The 23,278-nt window shown below is 53.3% G+C and overlaps 2 protein-coding genes across 4 annotated transcripts in view; both read left to right on the forward strand.

The window, feature by feature from the left end:
* The window catches only part of CWC25 (CWC25 spliceosome associated protein homolog), a 34,411-nt gene extending 25,970 nt beyond the window's left edge, over positions 1 to 8,441 (forward strand). For both annotated transcript variants that reach the window (XM_002719332.5, XM_070060799.1), the window contains exons 8-11: positions 721 to 932; positions 1,444 to 1,542; positions 5,575 to 5,736; positions 7,073 to 8,441. In XM_002719332.5, coding sequence (XP_002719378.3) covers positions 721 to 932; positions 1,444 to 1,542; positions 5,575 to 5,736; positions 7,073 to 7,187 — 588 coding nt within the window. In that variant the 3' untranslated portion in view covers positions 7,188 to 8,441. The remainder of the gene's footprint in view (positions 1 to 720; positions 933 to 1,443; positions 1,543 to 5,574; positions 5,737 to 7,072) is intronic.
* A 790-nt stretch (positions 8,442 to 9,231) lies between these two features.
* Positions 9,232 to 23,278, forward strand: part of PIP4K2B (phosphatidylinositol-5-phosphate 4-kinase type 2 beta) — a 32,864-nt gene continuing 18,817 nt past the window's right edge. Inside the window, exon 1 of one of the 2 annotated variants that reach the window (XM_008271389.4) lies at positions 9,232 to 9,569. In XM_008271389.4, coding sequence (XP_008269611.3) covers positions 9,411 to 9,569 — 159 coding nt within the window. In that variant the 5' untranslated portion in view covers positions 9,232 to 9,410. Of the gene's footprint in view, positions 9,570 to 15,915; positions 15,965 to 23,278 lie in introns of those variants that run through there. The other variant, XM_070060800.1, reaches the window with a different exon arrangement.

The following is a 23,278-nucleotide window of genomic DNA, read 5'->3' on the forward strand; positions in this document are numbered from 1 at the left end:
GGGCTTCTCACAGGAGTGGCTGTGGGGCTGTGCAGTGGGGTTCCCTGACAGCTGCAGATGCAGGGAGTTTAGATGGGGAAGACTGGGGCTACTGGGGAACAGGCCTGTTCCTTGTTCCTGAGCTTCCTTAGTATTCATTTATTTGAAAGGCAGAGAGATGAGACAGAGATCTTTCATTCACTGGGTCACTCCCTGATGCTACGACAATTGGGACCTGGTCAGCCTGAAGCCACCAGTCTGTTTCAATCCAGATCTCCCATGTGGGTGGGTGGCAGAAACCCAAGTATTTGAACCATCATCTGCCTCCCAGGGCGCACCTTAGCAGGCAGCTGAACTGGAAGCGGTGTAGCCTGGACTCAGTCCCAGGTACTCTGATATGGGATTGAAGACATCCCAGTGACTTAACTGCTGTACCCCAGGTTAATGACTTCAGACAAACGTACATCACTGTATTTCCAGTCGTAGGTCCTGTCCTGCAGGCCTCTGCCTCCGACACTTCCTTGGGTTATAAAAGCCAAGCCAGTCTAGGTGCTTGGGAGGGCGGTTCATCCTTCCAGGGGGTTCTAGAGATAATGTTCCCAGGCGCGCCCAGTTCTCTGTGCTCTTTCTCTGTTGTTCCTTACCAAACCTCATTGCTCGTTCTCTTCCGTGTTCACTCATCTTCTCTGAACTGCTGCATTTTCCTCTTAGTAGCTTCTCTTTCTTTCCTTAATGATACAGGTCAGGAACTCTGACCGAAACCAGGGACTGCAGGACCCTTTGATGGCAGAGCAAAGAGGCGTGCATCGGATGAAGAACCGATCCAGGTCCAGAAGCTCCTCCTCTTCACCCCCGAGACATGCCAGCAAGAAGAGCGGCAGGGATGCAGGGCTCCGGGACAGGAGGTCTCGCTCCCCAGGCAGAAGGTCACGGTCCCCAAGGCCCAGCAAACTGTGAGTGAGATTCCGCTGGGAGATGACCTGTGCCTGCAGGGGACCTGGTCACAGCAGCTGTTCACCGTTAGTGATACGCTGCCTACTGTTTGCTTGGCGGCTACTTTTTTTTCTGGTTTTAAAATTGTGTGTTTAATTATGTTAAAAACAACACATTTGACATAGTATCATTTATGATACATAAAAACACAACATATTGGAGTTTTATGATTAGAAAACTACAGGGAACATCTACCCTTATTGGCTACTTTGACATTATTTTTTCCCCTCCTCAATAAAGCTCAGGCCCCCAGAATAATATGTTTGTAGGAATAAGCTGTGCTAATAAAATCTCTAGGGTAAGTTTATATAAAATCTTAGGAATCCCTATGCCTTTGTTTTCTACTTTGCTCTCTGTTGTTTTCCATTCAGATCGTAGTTCTGTGACTGTTAGCTCTGCTTCCATTCCTTGGGGGGTAAATTAAAAGCCCCTGAATTGAAAAGACTTTCCCCCCTCCTGTGATCATTACAGGCACAACTCTAAGGTAAACAGACGAGAACGAGGCCAGACTAAGAGCCCATCACCTAAAAAGGAAGTCTACCAAAGGCGACATGCTCCTGGATACACCAGGTGAGTCAGGAACCCTGGAGGTTAATTTCAGACACTGTAGACACCAACCCAAGGTGGCTTAAATGAGGCCTATTTAAAGATTTACTTATTTATTTGAAAGGCAGAGAGAGAGAGAGAGAGAGGTCTTCGATCTGCTGGTTCATTTTCCAGATCCCCTTGACAGATCTGGGCCAAGCTGAAGCCAGGATCCAGGAACTCAGTCCAGGTGTCCCATGTGGGTGGCAGGAATCCGTTACTTGAGCCTTCACTGTGGCCTCCTAGGATCTGCATCAGGAGGAAGCTGGAGGCAGACTTAGAACCCAGGTGCTCTGATAGGAGACACAGCATCCACACTGCTGGGCCAAACACCGGCCCCCAGCTTGTCAGCCTTTAGTGGTCTTCCTCCTCATGCACAGCATGTCGTGAGGACAAAGTAAAGAGCTTCAGCTTAGTGAACACTTGGTGAGTGACTGTCTCTGCCATCTGTAAGTGTGCTGATTTTCAGAGATTCCACGGAGAATCTTAAGAGCACATTTCTCCCTCCAGGCATCCACTGAAAGGGAAAGAGGATGCTCCCCTTGTGGCAGAAATCCTGAGAATTTGGGTTGGGTGAGGAGTGGATCAGAGAGAGCACGGGGTGGGTGGGGGCAGCCCTGGGACCTGCAGAGCTGGCTCTGTGCATGAAAGACTGTCCCTGGGTTACAAGGTTGCTTTTAATAAAGTTTGGATGAGGTCAGCTTTTATGAACTTGCTACTCCCATGTAATGTATGGACCAGTGCTGCTGCTGCTGCTGCTGCTGCTTTTTTTTTTTTTTCCTAAGACTTTATTTATTTGAAAGAGTTACAGAGAGAGAGAGAGAGAGAGAGAGAGAGAGATCTTCCATCTGCTGGTTCACTTCCCCAGATGGCTGCAATGGCTGTGGTTGGACCAGGCCAAAGCCAGGAGACAGGAGCTTCAACTGGATCTCTCATGTGTATGTCAGAGGTCCAAGCACATGGGCCATGCATTGGCAGGGAACTAGATCTGAAGTAGAGCAGTTGGGACTTGAACCAGTGCTCATATGTGATGCCAGCATTGCAGGTGGTGGCTTAACCTGCTGCGCCACAATGCCAGCCCCTGGACCAGTGCTTCTAAATAAATTGGCTGTACATTAGAAACACCTGGGATACTTAAAAAGCAATCCTGGGCCCACGCTGTGCCACAGTGGGTTAAATTGCCGCCTGCAGTGCCGACATCCCATGTGGATGCTGGTTCAAGTCCTGGCTGCTCCGCTCTGATCCAGCTCTCTGCTATGGCCTGGGAAAGCAGTAGATGATGGCCCAAGTGTTTGGGCCTCTGCATCCACATGGGAGACCCAGAAGAAGCTCCTGGCTTCAGATCAGTGCAGCTCTGGCCGTTATAGCCATTTGGGGAGTGAATCAGTGGATAGAAGACTCTCTCTCTTTCTCTCTCTCTCTCTAACTCTGCCTTTCAAATAAATAAATAATTTTTTTTTTTAAAAGCAATCTTTTTACCTGACTATCCCCTAGCCCAATTACATCATCATCTCTAGAGTTGGACCAGAGGCCAGTATGTCTTTGTTTCTTTGCTTCTTTATGTGAAAGGCAGAGGCACAGAAATCTTTAGTCTGCTGGTTCATACCACAAATTCCTGCAGTAGCTGGGGTGGACCAGGCTGAAGCCAAGAGCATGGAACTACTTGGATCATCACCTGCTGCCTCCCAGAGTGTGGATTAGCAGAAAACTGGAATCAGGGGCAGAACCCAACTGGAATGCAGGCACTCATGAAATTGGGGTGCGGGAAGTGACATCTCAACTTCTACACCAAATGCTTACCCCCCTGCAAAGTCATATCTCTGAGGTTCCCCAGTGATTCCATTGTACAGCCAACACTGAGAATGAAGTTGTTTTATTTACTGTCCTTTCAGAAGAGCCATGACTTGAGGGTCCCTTTTAACTCTTTTTTTATTTTTTTATTTGACAAATAGAGTTAGACAGTGAGAGAGAGAAAGGTCTTCCTTCCGTTGGTTCATCCCCCCAAATGGCCAGGTGCTTCACCATGCTGGTGCAGGGGCCCAAGCACTTGGGCCATCCTCCACTGTCTTCCCGGGCCATAGCAGAGAGCTGGACTGGAAGAGGAGCAGCCGGGACTAGAACCCGGCGCCCATATGGGATGCTGGCGCCGCAGGCAGAGGATTAACCAAGTGAGCCATGGCGCCAGCCCCCCTTTTAATTCTTAATTGCCTGATTTCCCAAGTTTCCAGGGAACAGAAACTTTTTTTTTTTAAGACATATTTATTTATTTGAAAGTCAGAGTTACACACACAGAGAGAAGGAGAGGCAGAGAGAAAGAGAGAGGTTCTCCATCTGCTGGTTCACTCCTCAGTTGGCCGCAACGGCTGGAGCTGCGCTGATCCAAAGCCAGGAGCCAGGAGCTTCTTCAGGGTCTCCCACGTGGATGCAGGGGCCCAAGGCCTTGGGCCATTTTCTACTACTTTCCCAGGCCGTAGCAGAGCTGGATCAGAATCAGAGCAGCCAGGACTAGAACTGGCGCCCATATGGGATGCCAGCGCTGCAGGTGCAGGATTAACCTACTGCGCCACAGCACTGGCCCCAAAAGGTTTGATTTCACTTTGACTGACAGCTTTCCAAAGTATGTTACACATTTTTCTGCTTCCCCAGAATATCTTATGCGCACATGCAGAACTTAGTCTTCCACTGGGGAGATGGGTTCAGCCCTTCAGGTGAACTGTAATTCATGCTGCCCTCAGTGATGCCTGTGAGTGCATGCAGGTTTAGGTTTTATGGTTTTTCAGCACGTGACTAAGCTTTTTTATACTTTGCTCTTATTTCTTGCCATCTGCTTTTACTTGAATTTGTCTCACTTTGTCTTTCTTATCCACCATAGAATTTTTTTTTAAAGATTTATTTATATATTTGAAATGCAGGGAAACAGAGAGGGAGAATCATCCATCTCTGGTTCATTCCTCAAATGGCTGGGTCAGGCTGAAGCCAGGAGACGGGACTTCCATCTGGGTCTCTCATGTGGGTGGCCTGAACTCAAGTACTTCAGCCACCATCTGCTGCTTTGCAGACTCATTAGCAGGAGCTGGACTGGAAGCTGAGTGGCTGAGACTGGAACTCACACCGCAGTATGGGATGTGGGTGTCCCGGGGGGCAGCCTAACTGACCACACCATAGTGCCTGCCACTCTGCTGGACTTTGCAGTACGAGTCCACTTGCTTGTTCTTAGTGTGGGCACTTAGAATTCAGTTTCTTCTAGTCTGCTTAAGGTGTCACCACTCCTTTGTCTTGCGACAGTTTGTTGATATCTCTTACCCGCTGTTAGGTTCCCTTCTATTCTCTTTATGGTGAGAGTACAGTAATTTCCGTAAAGATAACTCATTGTCAGGTTTTAGTATTATTAAGTTCGTATCCCCAAGTTAGGCTTCACTCTCTTATAGGACTCTGATAATTATTCTTCCTGTATGTGACACCATTCAAGAAGCAAAGGGCTTGGGTGCCTGCTGTGGTTACAAAGTGACAAAGCTGGTTCCTCTCATCCTTTTCTTCTTTCTCTTACTTTCTGAGGTTAGGATGAATCATTCCCGTTTCTCCCTCGTGGCATAATCCTAAAGTGGTTCCTCATGCATGGGCTGTGGCCACGAGTTTCTGGTTACCTGCAGTGGGTGGACGGTAGATGTCGGCATTCACGGGGTGGCCTAGTCCTGAGTTCTGGAAGTTGTTGAGTAGACAGCCATAGGTTTGGACTTCTGGTTCGTCCTCAGTGTATTTCGTGTTTATTGTTTCCAAGTAATCACTCTGGAGGTTACTGAATCTGTGGAATCCTTCAGTGAAGGTCTGTGAAACCCGGTGAAACCCCCTGACCAGGCTGTGAGGAAGGAAGGGAGCTCAGGCCGGCTTGCCGTGGGCTGGGCTTTTCCCTGGAGAGAGAGAGCGGAGAGCCCCCCACCCCTTTCCCTCTGCCTGCACAGCTTCAGGATTTTCGCTGGGAGAGAAGTAGGCCTCACAGGATGGGTTCTGTGCACACAGGAAGCTCTCAGCAGAGGAACTCGAGCGAAAACGGCAGGAGATGATGGAAAACGCCAAATGGCGGGAGGAGGAGCGGCTGAGCCTCCTGAGGAAGCACGCGAAGGCCGAGGAGCGGGAGCAGCGGCTGGAGAAGCTGGGCGCCCGGGACAGCAGGTTTCTCCAGTGAGTGTGTCTTCCCGCCCGGGGCGATCCTGAGGCTGGCCAGGGCCGGCGCTGGTGCTGTGTGGGGCCTTCTGGGGTCTGTGTAGAGCACAGGAAATCAGCTCTGGCTACTTTGTTACCATTCCCAGCTTTTGGCCAGACACTAGGAGGGGCTCCCCCTAAAGCAATCTAGTTAATTAAATTAATTTGAGAGGCAGACTAGGAACATTCCCACCTGTTGGTTCACTCCCCAAATGCCCACACGGCCAGGGCTGTGCTGGTGCCAAACTGGGAGCTTGGAACCCAATCCAGTTCTCCCAATTACTTGAGCCATGGCTGCTGCCTCCCAGGGTCTGCATTAGCAGGAAGCTGGAATCCAGAGCTGGAGCTCTGTGTGATGTGCACGCCTTAACTTCTGGGCAACATGCCCTGATTCCAGTGTGAGACTTTTTTTTTTTTTTTTTTTTTTTTTAGATTTATTTATTTATTTGAAAGAGTTACACAGAGAGAAGAGAGAGAGAGAGCGAGCTGCCAGGAGCTTCTTCTGGTCTCCCACACGGGTGCAGGGGCCCAAAGACTTGGGCCATCTTCTACTGCTTTCCCAGGCCATGGCAGAGAACTGGATCAGAAGTGGAGCAGCCAGGACTTGAACTGGCGCCCTTATGGGACACTGAAACTGCAGGTGGCAGCTTTACCCACTACACCACAGTGCCAGCCTGGCCTTTTTATTTATATATATACACACACATACACATAAATATATATATATGTATATATATATTTATATACACACATATGTATGTATATATATAAAGATTTATTTATTTGAAAGAGTGAGCGAGAAAGAGCACTTCATCTACTGATTCACTCCCCAGATGGACTGCGCCAGGCTGAAGCCAGGAGCCAGTTTTCCAATTCTCCCAAGTGGGTAGCAGGGGCCCAAACACTTGGACCATCTTTAGCTGCGTTCCCCGGCCACCAGCAGGGAGCTGGATCAGCCGGGACTTAAACAGGTGCCCATATGGGATTCTGGTGCTGCAGCAGGCTGTTTAACCTGCTGCATCACTGTGCCAACCCTTGGCCTTCCTTTGAAATAAAAATTCATGGCTCAGGAAGCCTTTTTCCAATGCAGCTTTGACTTGTTTTCCAAAACAGATATATTTCCCCTTATGAACAGTGATTTTAAAAAACTTGCTTCCAGATGGAGTCACTGGTAAGTTATCTATGTATGGGCTAAAGTGAGCTTGTGTTTCTACAGCTGCTGTATGGCCAGCAACCTGTTTGTTCTAATTTTGCCAGATAGTTGCCTAGCTGAAAATTGTTTTTGACTTCCATTCGCCTGTCTTGTCTTCCTTAGCCACATGAAACTCCAGAGCGCATCCACTTCCTCCCTGGAGGACCGAGTCAAGCGGAACATCTACTCCCTACAGAGAACCTCAGTGGCTCTGGAGAGGAACTTCATGAAAAGATGAATACAGTCCCCTCTCACTGGTTTTCCTGAATTTTCCAGGGAGGCTGCTGACCCCTTCAAAGTTCTCTTTATAAGAGTTCAGATGACTTCTTCCACAGATGTTAAACTACCACTGTTCAAAGTGACTTCCTCCCATGGACTCCTGAACCAGCTCACTTCTTGGGCGAACCCTTGGTAGAATCCTGTAGGAGACCCTTAGTAATGGCCGCTTGGGTACAGAATGGGCTTTGCCTGTGTCTGTAACCGGTGGTGTTGGACCTCATCCTGCTGGGAGACTGCTCCCTGGGTTGTGACAGGCCACGTCTGCCCGCGTGTAGACTGCGCGTCTCAGACCCTCTTCAAAATCACCCCGCTATATGGTGTACAAGTGAACATTTACTTGACTTAGTAGATAATGTGACCGAATAATGTCAGGCTAGGGAGAACCAAGGCAGTGGCAAACAGTCTGGAAGGGAAAGCAGTACAAAAGCCCTGGATGAACTGTGAACTCTTTGGTCTTTTGAGCTGAAAACTGTACATATGTATAAATGTATGATTTCTACATGCTTTTTTTTTTTAAAATGCTTTGTGAGAATACCTTGTCTGGTAAATGCCTTTACTGTTGACCCTTGTTGGTGAGTAATGGGTTAAGGCAGGTCAGTTGTTCTCTCTGAATCCAGCAAGTTTAGGAGGAGCCGTGTTTATTGATGGGATCCAGAGATCTCTCCCTTTCTGCTGCTCAGCCTCCGATGCCGCAGTCTAGTGTGCAGTCATGATGTGAGGAGTCAGGAGCAGATTGTCAGTGTGCTTCCTGGCTCCTAAGAAAATAAAACGGAAGCTGTTTATTTCCTGGCCTCTTTTATCATGTAGTAGTCTTAGGGTCTGGGCTTTCAGGAGTTGTTTACTAGTCTTTTTTAGTCTCGTGTTTAAAAAACCCACTCAAGAGGCTACTTTCTCGTCTTCACCCTTTCCCTTCTCTGTTTTGACCAGAAGCCCTCGTTTGTCCAGTAAACTCCTAGGGACTCTGATCCACACCTTGGGTGAGCTAGGTTCTTGCTTTGTTAATTCCTACTTGTGCTTAAAATACATTCGGATATATATTTCTGAGCACTTACGATGCCAGGCACTTCCATGCTTAAAACCCAGTCTTTCCCGAGAGAATGTAACATAACTCTTAAGTCATTTCATCACCTCATCCTGATTCCCCATGCTATGGCTAATTATGGTTTTTATTACTGAGTAATAAAGGTTACGTTTATTTTTGTAACTGTTTAAAGAGAGACCACGTTTGGAGTACTGGGTTTATGAATTCCTGCCCGGGGAACAATGTTGACTGGTGATTTGTATCAAATATAGGAGGTCCTTCCTCCCGAGGAATTATGTAACAAAGCCCGAGCAGTTTACTCAAACATTTCAAGAAGTGAGCCAGATATTAAGATGGTTTTCAGGGTTGGTGGCCGCTGCTAGCGTCTTAACTCGACCCTTCGGCCTGTGGAGGCCAGGCGACAGGTGGGTGGGCACGGGACCCATTCATAAAACCCAGGGCTCCCGGCCCACTCCTCCCATTGGTCCTGGGGGAAAGGGGCGTGCCCCACGAGTGGAGCGCGCCCTCGGTCCGGGGGAGTGGGAAGATCCACGCTTGGGTGGGGCGAGGGGGCGTTCCTTGGTTTTCCAGGCTGGACTTCCTTTTCCCATCTGCGTTCCTCTCGTCTCCCCCGGGGTGGGGATGGTACGTCCCACCCCGCCTCCGCCTCACGGAGTTGTGGCGCGGCCGCCATCTTGGCAGTCCGGATTGAGAGAACGAGCCGAAGCCTGGTTTTTGTGGGGGCCCGGACAGGGGACCCTTTCCCGCAGTACACAGCGACACCTGCCCTTCCCTGTTCCCCTTCCGGCTCTGGCGCGTGGCTCCGAGGCGTGCGGAGGCCGGCCAGGCTCCTGTCAGGCGCGGGGAGGAGGGGCTGGCGGGGACGGGCAGTACCACTCCGGCGGGGAGGAGAGGGCTTGGTGACGGCGGGGCGGGGTGCAGAGCGGACCGGCCGGCTCCCTGGGGCGGGGCGGGGAGGGCGGGGCGTGGGGCGGACGCAACCACCCGGGCGGGGTGGGGAGGTAACGGGACGGGCGCGACCATGGCGCGGTGAGGCAGCGGGGGTGGGGATCGGTCCGGGGGAGGCCTGGGGCCGCTGGCTTGTGCGCCGTCTCCGCCGCCCCCCCTTCGGCCGCCGCCGCCGCCGCCGCCGCCCCGGGCATGTCGTCCAACTGCACCAGCACCACGGCGGTGGCGGTGGCGCCGCTCAGCGCCAGCAAGACCAAGACCAAGAAGAAGCATTTCGTGTGCCAGAAAGTGAAGCTATTCCGGGCCAGCGAGCCGATCCTCAGCGTCCTGATGTGGGGGGTGAACCACACGGTAACCAGCTCCCCCGCGCGCGCCCCCACGCCCCGCGGGCCCTGCCGCCGACGGGCGGTCAGCCCTCGCCCCGCCCTTGCACGCCGTCGGGCCCGGTGCACTCCCCGCACGCCACGCGCGGCCTGGTGTCTCCACGGTGTGCGGTCGCGTCCTCCCCTTGCCCGCAGCCCCTCTGGCTTCCTGCGCCTGGTGTGCGCGCCCCAGGCAGCCCTCGGAGCGCGGCGGGAAGGCCTTCCTCCCCGCTGCCTCTCCTCGCCTCACCCTGGCTGCTGCATGGGTATACCCCCTTGTCCCTCGGAGCCGGCTGCCAGCTCATGTCCAGCTGACAGGGCAAGTGGCGGTGGCTGCCGGAATATTCTGTGGTCCCGGCCGTTTGGCTGGTGTGGCTGCTCCAAGCGTCCCACCCTCTGGGCCTCCTCCCCCTGCCCAGGAAAGCCCTCCGTGGGTTTCCTTTTCTTCCTGAATAAGACCGTGGGCTGGAGGAGCACAGGCCTCCTTGGCCAGGGTCTCCCTGGGTTGGGGAGGTGAGGGGGTGTTACACTGGAGGGAAGTGGAGGCCTGGCATCGGGAAGATTATTCCCATTAGAGGTGCGGTGCCTTCCTTCTGGGGGGTACTCTTCACAGCGTTGACTTCTGTGTAGGCTCCATGGGGGCGTGAGGGTGCGTGGTGACGGTGGCCCTGGGCCAGAGCAAGGGGCTTGGATCCTTGGGGTGCTTGGAGGTTGTCCGGCAGCCCCTGGCAGGAATCGGAGCTGCGTGGCTTTGCTGGTCTGCTGCTTGTTTGTTGGGGGGGTGGGGTGGGTAGAGGTCTTTCTTCCCACCAGTGGCTCCTTGCCTCCTGCCATTTCTCCAAGTGAGAGGATCGAGTGAGGAAAAGGAAGCTGGGGTTCCCTGTGGGTTTCAGTTTGTTAAGCTCCCTGTCTTGTCCGAGCGCTTGAAGTTGCCAGGACTAAGTGATGACAAAGGGGCGAGGACTGGACTTGGCTGGAGGAGCCAGGGGTGCCTTTGGCTGGCGATCAGGGCAGCGTGGTCTGAGTTGGGGTTTCGGATCTTGCCGTCTGATACAGGGAAGCACGCGTGTGTTTCTTGGTCTGGGTACGTTACTGTTTTCAGCATCCTCACTGGGGGTGTTGAGGGTCCCAGCAGGGCCAGGACCACCCGGAGGAGCTGCTCGGCCCAGCAGAGGCCGTTCCTCTGGTCTCCTGCTGCCCCAGGGGTCATCTGGCCACATCTGCAGGAAACTGGGTCATCAAAATGTGACCCCGTGTCCTTCTCTGGAAGTCACTCCTTGGTTCCGTCCCACCTCCTGCTTCTCACTAGAAAGCGCCCGGCCTGTGCGGAGCGCTGCGAGGCCTGGGAGTCAGGAGCGGGGTGGCCGAAGGAACCTGGGCCGCAGCGGGCGGTGCAGCAGCTGTCCAGCGCGTGGGGCCTGAGCGGCTGCTCTTGTTTTCCCTGCCTCCTGCTCCTCTTTCCTCTCTCCCGGCCAAGGCCCGGGGCAGGTGATCTTGTCACAGAACAAGTGTGCTCCGGGTGCGTGCCTGTGCCTGCCGGCTCCTGGCAGTGTGAGCGGTGCCTGGTTTGCTGCTCAGCAGGCGGGGAGTCTGCCCAGGTGAGGGCATCAGACGGGGGCCTCTGAATGGTACCCGGGCGGGGACCTGAGCTCCTGCTCTCGCACGGAGGCCCACCTTCTTTCTTGGCGAACTTTGTGAAAGTTTGTTTGAGGGGCTGGCTGGAAAGGCACTGGCTTGAAAGAGACGCATGCCCGCCTCCCAGCATGAGCGTGGGGGTTGTGCCGTGCACGCGGGTGCCCCGGTGCCGGGCAGGTCATTGCCCCCATGTTCTGTTGCTTCCTCCTGGCCTGCTGTAAGGCCTAGCAGTGCAGCGGTCCCAGCTGGGAAATGCAGACTGGTGCCCAGAAGAGAGTGTAAGATCTGCCAGTTCTCTAGGGAGCCAGGCCCACGTGGCTCTGGGTGGGTCGCTGGCCTTTCTCGATGCGCTTTCCCGTCACAAGCCTGCTTTTGCAACTTCTTGCCATCTTTGGATTCAGACACCAGCTTTTGTTTTGATTCTCTGGGTTTTTTTTATTTGTTTGCTTGCTTGCTTGCTTTTCTTTCTTTCTTTCTTTCTTTTTTTTTTTTTTGAAAGAGTTACAGAGAGAGGTGGTTCACTCCCCAGATGAGGTAAGCTGATGCAGAGCCAGGAGCCAGGAGCTGGTTCCAGGTCTCCCATGCGGGAGGGGCCATCTTCTACTGCTCTTCCAGGCCATAGTGGAGCAGCTGGGACTTGAACCGGTGCCCATATGGGATGCCGGTACTCCTGGCTGGGGCTTTAACCCGCTGTGCCATGGCCCCCCCTTTTTTAATATTTAATATTAATATTTGAGAGGCGGAGTTACAAACAGAAAGAGGGAGAGACAGAGAGAGAGGCCTTCCATCCACTGGTTCACTCCCCAAATGGCCACAACTGCTGGAGCTGGGCTGATCCAAAGTCGGGAGCCAGGAGCTTCTTCCGGGTCTCCCACATGGGTGCAGGGGCCCAAGGACTTGGGCCATCTTCCACCGCTTTCCCAGGGCATCAGCAAGGAGCTGGATCAGAAGGGAGAGGGTAGGACACTGAACCGGCTTCCATGTGGGATGCCAGCCCCACAGGTGGAGGCTTAACCTGCGACTGCACAGCGCCGCCCGAGTCTCTGGTTTCTTACCCTGTAGGCATTTAGGCCTGCTGGTCTGTGGCTAACAGTGTATCAGATGTAAAGGATGGTTAAGTCTTTATCTGTAGCAAAGCCGGTTGGTTACCTTTGCATGAGGTGGTTAGATTGCTCCTGGTTAGAAAAAGGGAGGCGTTTGCGCTGAGTGTTAGCACAGGAGCGCCTCTGCGTGGGCAAGCCCAGGGATGTTGTGGACAGAGTACGTGGGAAACAAGGGGAAGAATCAGAGGACTCTCGACCTGTCAGGGGATGAGTAGTAAAGAGAGAAACCAGTGGTTTGGTGGATGAAATACCAGTACCGTTCAGAGGGTCTGGGGTTAGGGAGGAGTGTGGAGACCAGGGGCAGCAGACCTGCCCAGAGACCCGTGGCCGTCTAAGGAACCAGGTGTGGGTGAAGCCTCCCCACGGCCGTCAGAGGGGTAGCAGCAGTTGGTGGGAACCTTCCACTCATATTTTTAGCCATTTGAGAAACTCAGATTGTTCTCCAAAGCAGCTGCACCATTGTACAGGGGCTGGCACCTTTCAAATAAATAAATAGCATCTTTAAAACAAAAAAGGCAGAGTTCCAGAGAGAGGGAGAGAGACTGAGAATGAGAAAGACAGAGAGAAACAGATCGTCTATCTACTGGTTCACTCCCCAATTGGCCAAAACAGCCTAGGCTGGGCCAGGCCAAAGCTAGGAGCCAGGAGCTTCAACTGAGTCTCCCACATGGTTGCAGGGGCCCAAGCACTTGGGCCATCTTCTACTGCTTTCTCAGGCCGTTAGCAGGGAGCTGGATCGGAAGAGGAGCAGCCCAAACTTCAGCTGGTGCCCATGTGTGATGCCGGCCTATGGACAGCACCTTAACCCACTGCGCCACGGCGCAAGCCCCACCATTTTACATTTTTACCAGCATTGTATGAGAGTTCCAGTTTCTCCACATGCTTGTCACACTTGGTACTGGCTTTCAAAAAATGCATTTATTGGAGCCGTGGCATAGCGGGTAAAGCCACTGCCTGCAGTGCCAGCATCCCATATGGGTGCTGGTTTGATTCCTGGGTGCTCCACTTCCAAAACAGCTCTCTGCTATGGCCTGGGAAAGCAGTAGAAGATGGCCCAAGTCCTTGGGCCCCTGTACCTGCGTGGGAGACCTGGAAGAAGCTCCTGGCTCCTGGCTTCGGATCGGCGCAGCTCTGGCAGTTGTAGCCAATCGGGGGGTGAACCAGCAGATGGAAGACACCTCTCTCTCTCTCTCTCTGCCTCTCCTTCTCTCTCTGTGTAACTCTGACTTTTAAATAAATAAATAAATCTTTAAGAAAAAAAAAAAAGACCTCCCATCTGATGGTTCATTCTTGAGATGCCCACAATGGCTGGGACTGGGCCAGGGCCAGGCAGAAGCTGGGAGATGGAAACTCAGTCCAGTTTCCCATGTGGATGGTTGGATCCAATTTCTAGAACCTTCACTGCTGCTTCCCAGGGCACATATTAGCAGGAAGCTGGGGTCAGGAGCTGGAGCTGGAAGCCAGGTATGGAACCCAGGTACTCCTGTATGGGGTACAGGCCCATTAGCCTGTACCTTAACCACTAGGCTAAATGCTCACCCACCTTGTCTTTTTCAGTATAGACATTCTAGTGGGCGTAAAACTGTATGTCACTGTGATTTTTTAAAAAAGATTTATTTATTTATTTATTTACTTTTTTTTTTTTTCTTTTTGACAGGCAGAGTTAGACAGTGAGAGAGAGAGAGACAGAGAGAAAGGTCTTCCTTTTTCTGTTGGTTCACTCCCCAAATGGCCGCTACAGCCGGTGCACTGCGCCGATCTGAAGCCAGGAGCCAGGTGCTTCCTCCTGGTTTCCCATGCAGGTGCAGTGCTCAAGTACTTGGGCCATCCTCCACTGCCTTCCCGGGCCACAGCAGAGAGCTGGCCTGGAAGAGGAGCAACCGGGACAGAATCCGGCGCCCCAACCGGGACTAGAACCTGGGGTACCGGCACCACAGGCTGAGGATTAGCCAAGTGAGCCATACGCCGGCCATATTTATTTATTTGAGAGAGTTACAGAGAGAGGGAGAAACAGAGAGAGAGGTCTTCTAATCGCTGATTCACTCCCCAAATGTCCACAATGGCTGGAGCTGGGCCGATCTGAAGCCAGGAACTTCTTCTAGGTCTCCCATGTGGGTGCAGGAGCCCAGGTACCGGTGGTGGCTTTACCCACCATGCCACAGTGTAGGGAGCTCTATCAAGAATGGAGCAGCTGGGACTCAAACCAGTGCCCTTATGGGATGCCGGCACTGCAGGCCGAGACTTAACCTACTTTGCCACAGTGCCAGCCCCGTCTCTGTTTCTCCCCTTCTCTCTGTAACTCTGAACTTCAAGTAAGTAAATAAATCTTTTTAAAAAAACACCCAATTTTCTCTTGCTCATTTTAAAATTTGGTCATTTGTCTTTTATTATTGAACTGGAGGGTTCTTTATATATACTAGATACAGAGTCCCTTGTCAGACATCTGGTTTGCAAATATCTCATCCCATTCATTGAGTTGCCTTTTACATTTTCTTTATGGTATCTTTTTTTTTTTTTTTTTTTTTTTTGACAGGCAGAGTGGACAGTGAGAGAGAGACAGAGAGAGAAAGGTCTTCCTTTGCCGTTGGTTCACCCTCCAATGGCCGACGCTGCAGCCGGCGCACCGCGCTGATCCGATGGCGGGAGCCGGGAGCCAGGTGCTTTTCCTGGTCTCCCATGGGGTGCAGGGCCCAAGCACCTGGGCCATCCTCCACTGCACTCCCTGGCCATAGCAGAGAGCTGGCCTGGAAGAGGGGCAACCGGGACAGAATCCGACGCCCCGACCGGGACTAGAACCCGGTGTGCCGGCGCCGCAAGGTGGAGGATTAGCCTATTGAGCCACGGCGCCGGCCCTTTATGGTATCTTTCGAAGCTCAGGTTCTCCGTCTTGACAAAGGCCCATGTATCTGTTTCGCTTTTGCTGCTTCTGCTTTTGATGTCATATCTAAAAATGCTTGGCCTAACGCAAGGTCTTAAAAGATTACTCCTGTTTTCTTCAGAGGGTTTGACAGTGTTAACTCTGGAGAAGGGTGGTTGTGCTCAGCACGCCTGTGGAGTGTGCCGCGGCGGCGTGTGTCTGTGCAGTGCTGCGCCGCTGTCTCCGGGCGGTCGTGGTGGCCCGAGACTTTCTGCCTTTGGTTCTTAACTTCCCGTTGCCCTTGCCCCAGCCCCTGGCAGCCACCGTTCTGCTGTTTGTTTGTGTGAATTTGACGTTTTAGGTACCTCGTGTGAGAGTAGCCGTGCAGTCTTGGTACTCCGCTGGCTGGTATAATGTCCTCAGGACTCATCTGTGTTGTCGCGTGTCACAGAACTGCCTTCCTCTTTAAGGCTGAGTAATGTCCCACTGTAGGTAGTGCCTCTGTTTCTCTATCCGTTTGTCAGTGAATTTGGCCCTCGTGGACAGCACTGTAGGATCTATAGGCTTAGCTTTTTTATGTAGGTCGATAATTTTCTTACCTGGTGTGAAATACAGATTTGTTCTGTTATTTTTTATTCATTTGAGAAGCAGAGAGACAGAGGAGATAGAGACAAAGCTAGAGTGAGAGCTCCCGTCCACTGATCCACATCGTGAATGTCTGTAACAGCTGAGGCTGGGCCAGGCCGGAGCCAGGAGCCAGGAGCGCCATCTGGGTTTCCCACGTGAGAGGTAGGAACCCAAGTATTTGAGATGTCACCTGCTGCCTCTCGGGGTGTGTGTCAGCAGTGATCGGCTGCGGAGTGGGACTGGAACCCAGGCACTCTCAGTGTCCCAGGTGACACCCTTAACCGCCAGGCAGAGCAGCCATGCCCGATTCCTTCTTGGTTCCGCTCTGCTCCTCTCCTGTGCCCCCCCCCCCAATTCTGTCCACGATTTTCCCTGTTAAATACAGACCCAGAACCTCCCTTACCTACATTTTCTCTTGTCCCGCTGCTTTAAAAATCTTTAGTGCGGGGTAGACATCTGCACACAATTAAGATGCTGCTTAGAGGGCCGGTGCTGTGGCATAGCGGGTAAAGCCGCTGCCTGTAGTGCCGGCATCCCATATGGGCGCCAGTTCCGGTCCCGGCTGCTCCACTTCCGATCCAGCTCCCTGCTGTGGCCTGGGAAAGCAGTCGAGGATGGCCCTGGTCCTGGGCCCCTGGAAGACCGGAGGAAGCTCCTGGCTCCTGGCTTCAGATTAGCCCAGCTCCGGCCATTGCAGCCTTTTGGGGAATGAACCATCAGATGAAAGACTTCTCTCTCTTCTCTGCCTCTGCCTCTCGTAACACTGCCTTTCAAATAAATAAAATAAATCTTAAAAAAAAAAAAAAAAGATGCTGCATCTTAGCGCGGCTGCGTCCCACACCGGAGTACTTGCTCGACTCCCTGCTTTTGTTCCTCTGCAGTCGCTCTTGCTTCCTCCTCCTCCCGGCTTCTTCTTCTTCTTTTAAGATTTATTTACTCCTGCCATTTGAATGGCAGAATTGAGAGAGAGATATTCTATCTGCTGGTCACTCCCCAAGTGGCCACAACGGCTGTGGCTGGGCCAGGCTGAAGCTTCGTCAGTGCCTCCCACGTGGGTGGCAAAGGTCCAAGCAGCCAGGAGCCTGGAACTCCATCCGGGTCTCCCAGAGGGGTGCAGGGGTCCAAGCACCCAGGCCATCTTCCGCCGCTCTGCCAGGTGCATTAGCAGGGAGCTGAATTGGAAGTGGAACAGCCGGGACTAGAACCAGTGCTCATATGGGATGCTGGTGTTGCAGGTGGTGGCTTAACTCACTGCACCACAAGGCTGCCCCCGCCCCTCTGCTCTAATCCAGCTTCCTGCTGAAGCACACGCTGGGAGGCAGCAGATGCCGGGCCTGCCTACCACGTGCGAGACCCGGATTGAGTTCCAGGCTCTTGGCTTCACTCTGGCGCAGCCATGGCTATTGCAGGCATTTGGGGAGTGAACGGGGATGCAAGATGTCTGTCTCTTTCTCTGCTTTGCTTTGCCTTGCCTTTTTTTTTTTTTTTTTAAGAGAGAGAGAAAGGTCTTCCATCCACTGGTTCACTCCCCAGTTGGCTACAACAGCCAGAGTTGCGCTGATCCAAAGTCAGGAGCCAGGAGCCTCTTCTGGGTCTCCCACACGGGTGCAGGGGTCCAAGCACTTGGGCCATCTTCTACTGCTTTCCCAGGCCATACATAGCAGAGAGCTGGATCGGAAGTGGAGCAGCCGGGACTGGAACTGGCGCCCATATGAGATGTTGGCACTACAGGAGGTGGCTTTACCTGCTATGCCACAGTGCCAGCCCCTCTCCCTGCTTTTCAAGTAAAGTGAAACACAGTCTTTAGTAAATGTTCCCACTCCAGTGAGGCCTCTGCATGGGAAGCAGGCCTTCCCGCCTCGCAGAGGACTGTGGGATTCAGACAGGAGCAGAAGAAAGAAGCAGTGCAGGCCGGGATTCTTGTCTCCTGTGGCTTCCTTCTGCTTTCCTCTCGGGAGCCTCCGGTCCTGCTTGGACCTCCTTGGTCCTGGGAGTGTGTTTCTCGGCGTCACTCTTGCTGACCGTGGCTGGAAGCAAATGGCCGCAGTGGTGGCTGGTGCACTGTTGAGCTGTTGGGGGAGCCCAGGCCAGGTCAGGAAGCCTGCAGGCCTAGCTCATGCCTCCTGGCTGGGAACTGCTACCAAGGCCACCCAGGGAAGTGGAGGCTCCTGGACTCGAACCCCTAGACTGGAAGCAGTGCCTGCGTTCTCGTCTGCAGGAGGACTGCGCAGGGTGGACCCTGTTGCGAGGTGTTCCTTGCTCAGCTCGCTCGGTTTCCTCTTTGTTGATGCCTACGGCTCCTGGCGTGGACCATGCAGGTAACCCAGCATCCTCTGAGGGGACATGAGACACAACTGACTTACCTTCCTTGTAACGGGGCCTTTGCCCGATAGCCGAGAGAGCTTGCATCCCACAAGTGCGTGCTGCTGCCGGCCCTGAAAACATCCCAGAGGTGGGAGGGGAAAGGAGAGCACCGCGGGAGCCGCAGCCTTTTGTGTTTTTGTTTTTAAAGATTTATTTATTTATTTGGAAGAGTCACAGAGAGAGAGAGAGAGAGTTCTTCTGCTGGTTCATGCCCCAGGTGGCTGTAACCACTGGGGCCGGGCCAGGCTGAAGCCAGGAGCCAGGAGCCAGGAGCTTCTTCTGGGTCTCCCACGTGGGTGGCAGGAACCCAAGCCCTTGGGCCATCTTCTGCTGCTTTCCCAGGCTCCTTAGCAGGGAGCTGGATCAGAAGTGGAGCAGCCGGGACTCGAACTGGAGCCGGCTAAGCCGCAATGCCCTCAACCACAACACTGGCCCCTGTAGTCACACTTGTTTTTTTGCTGCAGTTTGCTTTCTCCGTCTGTCCTGTTGCTAACCTTCCTTCAGCTCCCAGCTCCCTCTTCTTCTCCCCATCCATCTTCCCATGAGTGTTTATTGAGTAACTACTGCGTGTTAGGGACCTACACATGGATCAGATAAAGTCTCTTCCAGGATCTCCAGCCTAGTGGAGAGATGAGATATGTAAACAAATAATTACCCAAGGGAGTGAGAGATCAGAACACAGAGGAGTGAGTAATTTAATTCAGCCTGCGGAAGACAGAGAATCCCTCAGCAGGTCTTGGATGACTCGCTCTGTCCCTTCTCTCTTACTGCCACAGTCTGTCACATGAGCTGTTGTAATGGCCCACGGATGGTCTTGCTGCTTCTCATTTTTTTGCCTTTTTCCAATCCTTACTTAATGATCCCAATATTACCTTTCTGTATCACCTGTCTGTGTGAATTCCTAGACGTAAACCCGAGAGGTCTACCTGTTGCCTGCAAGGTCAAATCCAAATTTATCAGACAGTGGATAAACCTAAGTCAAACCCAGGCTCTCCCCCTTGCTCATAGTAGGCTTCGGAGCAGTAAATGTTTCAGCTGCTCTTCATTTTCATTGCATAGACAACGAGCATAGCACTCTTCCGTGCAGGGTTGGGAGGACAGGTGCGGGACCAGGGAGCGCTGCCTCCGGCTAGGTGGCTGTCCCTAAGAAGGATCCCGGAGCACTGGGTCAGGAGCCAGAGCCCGATGCAGACTGACTCAGGCCCTGACTCTGCGTCGGCTGTCGGTGTGACCTTCAGTGAGGGATCCACGGCCTCCGGAGCTGTGTGGCGAAATCAGATACCAGTGCTCTGTGCGACTGTGAGCTACTAGGAGTCGTAGCGCGGGACAGAACACACGTGTGTGTGAGGTGCAGTGTGTAAGGGTACACTGGCCACTTAATAGGCATTCAACACATAGAAGCAGCTTTTTGAATTACTAATATTGATAACGTGCTGGACTGTTCACCTGTCTTCCCCCTGCAGTCTCCCTCCAGTCCCCACTACTCCTGTGTGTGCTGCTGCCCCTCGTTCCCACACCCACCCCGGCACATGCTTCCCATTCCTGAAGTCAGAACTCCGTGGCGTGCTGGGGCTGCCGGGGCCTGGGGCTCCCTTTCCCTGCTGTTTTGGAGGACTGCCACCCCAGGCCTGACTCAGATAAACGTCTTTGTAGCTCCCTGTAGCAGTGAGCCTCGCCACCCCTCCCAGGAGAACCGACCAGCCCTTGGTGCAGAACTCAGTTACAGCACTCGTCACATTGTGTACATTGTTTGTTGTCTGTCTTCCCAGCTAAGCGGTGTAGGTTTGGGCACAGAGCAGAGCCTGAGCCAGTCAGGAAGGGCTGTGAGTGCCAGGCCAAGGAGTTACAGCTTTGCCCTTCGGTGGATGGGGCGCCGTGGAAGAGTTTTAAGCAGGGAGTAAACATGATCTGCAGATTCCTCTGGTGTCGGATGCTCTCGGCAGTGCCGGAAGAGGCTTAGGGGCCCTGCTTCTAGCCTGCTGTGTGATGGTGAGGAGTGACCCTGACCGTACTGCCCTCTCCCGTATGCCTGCGGCTGCCAGGACCCCAGGACTCCATCCAGGTCTCCCACGTGTGTGGCAGGAACTCAAGTGCTCGGGTCTCCACCTGCTGCCCTCCCGGGAGCGCTGATCGGAGCCGGATGGGCAGAGCGTGACTTGAACTGCGCTCCGATGTGGGATGCCAGGGGCCACAGTGCCCGGCCCGTGTACTGCTGTGACCTTTGGGGGACGGTGTTGTCATAGGTGTGTCTCCGCTCCCTGATGACAGAAGGTGCTGTCCACCTCCCCGGTGCCCCGCCCCCAAATGCACTCAACACAGACGAAGCGTTTAGTAGGTATTTCAGCAAGGCGTGCTCACTTGAAATTGAATAGAACTCTCTGAGGATAGAAAACTTAGCACAGCTGAGAAAAGCTGGACAGTAGGGCTGATGCCCAGAGTGAACCCACCACCTGTGACCAGGAAGCACGGGTGGGTCTGTCCTGCGGAGCTGCGTGGATTTTCCAGCAATATCTGACTTGAGAATTCCCTGCTGTTGGGTTGTAAATCAGGCATAAAGATGAAGTGAGAGGCCGGCCCCGTGGCTCAGTAGGCTAATCCTCCGCCTTATGGCGCCGGCACACCGGGTTCTAGTCCCGGTTGGGGCACCGGATTCTGTCCCGGTTGCCCCTCTTCCAGGCCAGCTCTCTGCTGTGGCCAGGGAGTGCAGTGGAGGATGGCCCAAGTGCTTGGGCCCTGCAGCCCATGGGAGACCAGGATAAGTACCTGGCTCCTGCCATGAGATCAGTGCAAAGGAAGACCTTTCTTTCTGTCTCTCTCTCTCTCTCTCACTGTCCACTCTGCCTGTCCAAAAAAAAAAAAGATGAAGTGAGAGCTGCAAGCAGACCCGTTCGCAGCCATTTCAACCGTGCTGCGCTGAGCCAGCCGCGCAGCAGAATGATCTGCAGAGTGGGCCTGAGGAGTCTGTGCTCCTTCCTCCTGCCGAGGGGCGGTGGTGCCCCTCAGGCATCTTCTGTAGCTCCCCTGGAATCGAGCCCCGGCCAGCGGGCATCTCGAGCCAGCCCAGACATGTAGCACATACTGCGGCATGTGGGCATGAACGCTCGTGGGCCGTGCTTCCCCTCACAAAGGGATGGGCAGGAAAGGCCGAGCCGCCCGAGAGCCCTGAGCCCCTCTGTCTCTGTTTCCCTGTAACTCAGAGCCTGGCTTGAAGCGCCAGGGAAGAGCGAGAGGGACCATTGGCAGAAGAGCGGGGAAGTGGAGTGGTTTCCTCTGCAGGCACCGATGTGACAGTCAGCTTCCCATGAGCACCTGTGCAACGGGTGGGGCTGGCGGGCTTCCTTTTTTTTTTTTTTTTTAATTGCTTTTTCTGGCTTTTGGGAAGATTTAAGTAGTGAAGGGCATCATAGACTTATTTATTTGAAAGGCAGAATTACACAAAGAGAGGAAAGGCAGAGAGAGAGGTCTTCCGTCCGATGGTTCACTCCCCAACTGACCATAACAGCCAGAGCTGTGCCGATCCAAAGCCAGGAGCCAGGAGCTTCTTCTAGGTCTCCCATGCAGGTGCAGAAGCCTAAGGACTTGGGTCATCTTCTACTGCTTTCCCAGGCCATAGCAGAGAGCTGGATCGGAAGTGGAGCAACCGGGTCTTGAACTGGTGCCCATATGGGATGCCGGGGCTTCAGGCCAGGGTGTTAACCCGCTGTGGCACAGTGCCGGCCCATTGAGTAAATTTTTTTAAGGTTTTTTATTTATTTATTTATTTATTTATTTATTTTATTTGAAAGGCAGAGTTACAGACAGAGAGAGGGAGAGACAGAGAGAAAGAGGTCTTCCATCCCCTGGTTCACTCCCCAAATAACCACAATGGGCAGGGCTGGGTCAGGTTGAAGCCAGGAACCAGGAGCTTCATCCAGGGCTCCCATGTGGGTGCAGGGGCCCAAGGACGTTGGCCATCTTCTGCTGCTTCCCTGGGTGCATTAGCAGAGAGCGGGATTGGAATTGGGGCAGCTGGGACTTGAACCAGCACCCATATGTGATACTGGCACTGCAGGCGGCAGCTTTTACCCACTATGCCATAGCACTGGTCCCCACTTTATTTATTGATTTTGAAAGTCAGAGTTAATGAGAGGGAGAGACAGAGTGGTCTTCCGTTTGCTGGTTCACTTCCCAAATGGTCACAATGGCCAGTGCTGGGCCAGGAGCTTCATCCAGGTCTCCCACGTGGATGGCAGGGACCCAAACACTTGAGCCATCTTCTGCTGCTTTTCTCAGGCCATCAGCAAGGAGCTGGGTTGCAAGTGCAGCAGGTGCGACCTGCTGTGCCACAATACTGGCCCCCAAAATGTATATATCTTTAAGTGTACAGTTCGAGGCATTTGACAACCGTAAATACCCATGGAACCATCACACCCAGACCACACAGGACGTTTCCATCACCCTAGAGTCACACGGCTCATGCCCCATTATACTCGTGCTCCCCCACCCTACCCATACTGTTACCCGACTTCCGTCACTGTGGGTACCTGACCTGGGATTTCATAGAGCTGGAATCCGACACGCCCTGCGTCTGTGCCGGTCAGCTGTGCCCGCTGTGCCGCGGTCCTCTCTCCACGGGCTCCCTCGCCTTCGTTAATTTCTCCCCGAATGACCGGGAAGGTATGTTCCTCAGCCCCCACACTGCATTCACTTGGACTTCCTCCACCCTCCAGGCTCGGAACATCAAAGGAGTAGCAAATTAAATGCCACTTCTCGCACTTGTGTTCCGGAGGAGTCCTAATGGCTGTGGGTTAGTCCCTCGCTGCCGCATGGGGCCTCCTGGAGATAATAGGATTTGCAAGGAAAGTATGTGGGAGACACAAGACCGCCCCCCCCCCCCATTAGGTCAGGACTGAGGGTTCCTTGGTAAATCCAGATGCATTAGTGGCAACTGGGCTGAGGGTCAGAGGTCAACTACGCTGCTGTGGTGGGAGAGGACATCTGTGGCTAATTAGACCACTAATTGACTGAACTGAGGACGGCCAGGGCAGGATCCGCCCTCCCAGCTCCGTACCAATGGGAAGCCGGCTCTCTCTGGCCCGGCTGCAGCTCCCTGAAGTGGGCTGGAAGACAATG

Source organism: Oryctolagus cuniculus, chromosome 17 (assembly GCF_964237555.1).
Source record: "Oryctolagus cuniculus chromosome 17, mOryCun1.1, whole genome shotgun sequence".
In the NCBI taxonomy this organism is placed as follows: domain Eukaryota; kingdom Metazoa; phylum Chordata; class Mammalia; order Lagomorpha; family Leporidae; genus Oryctolagus; species Oryctolagus cuniculus.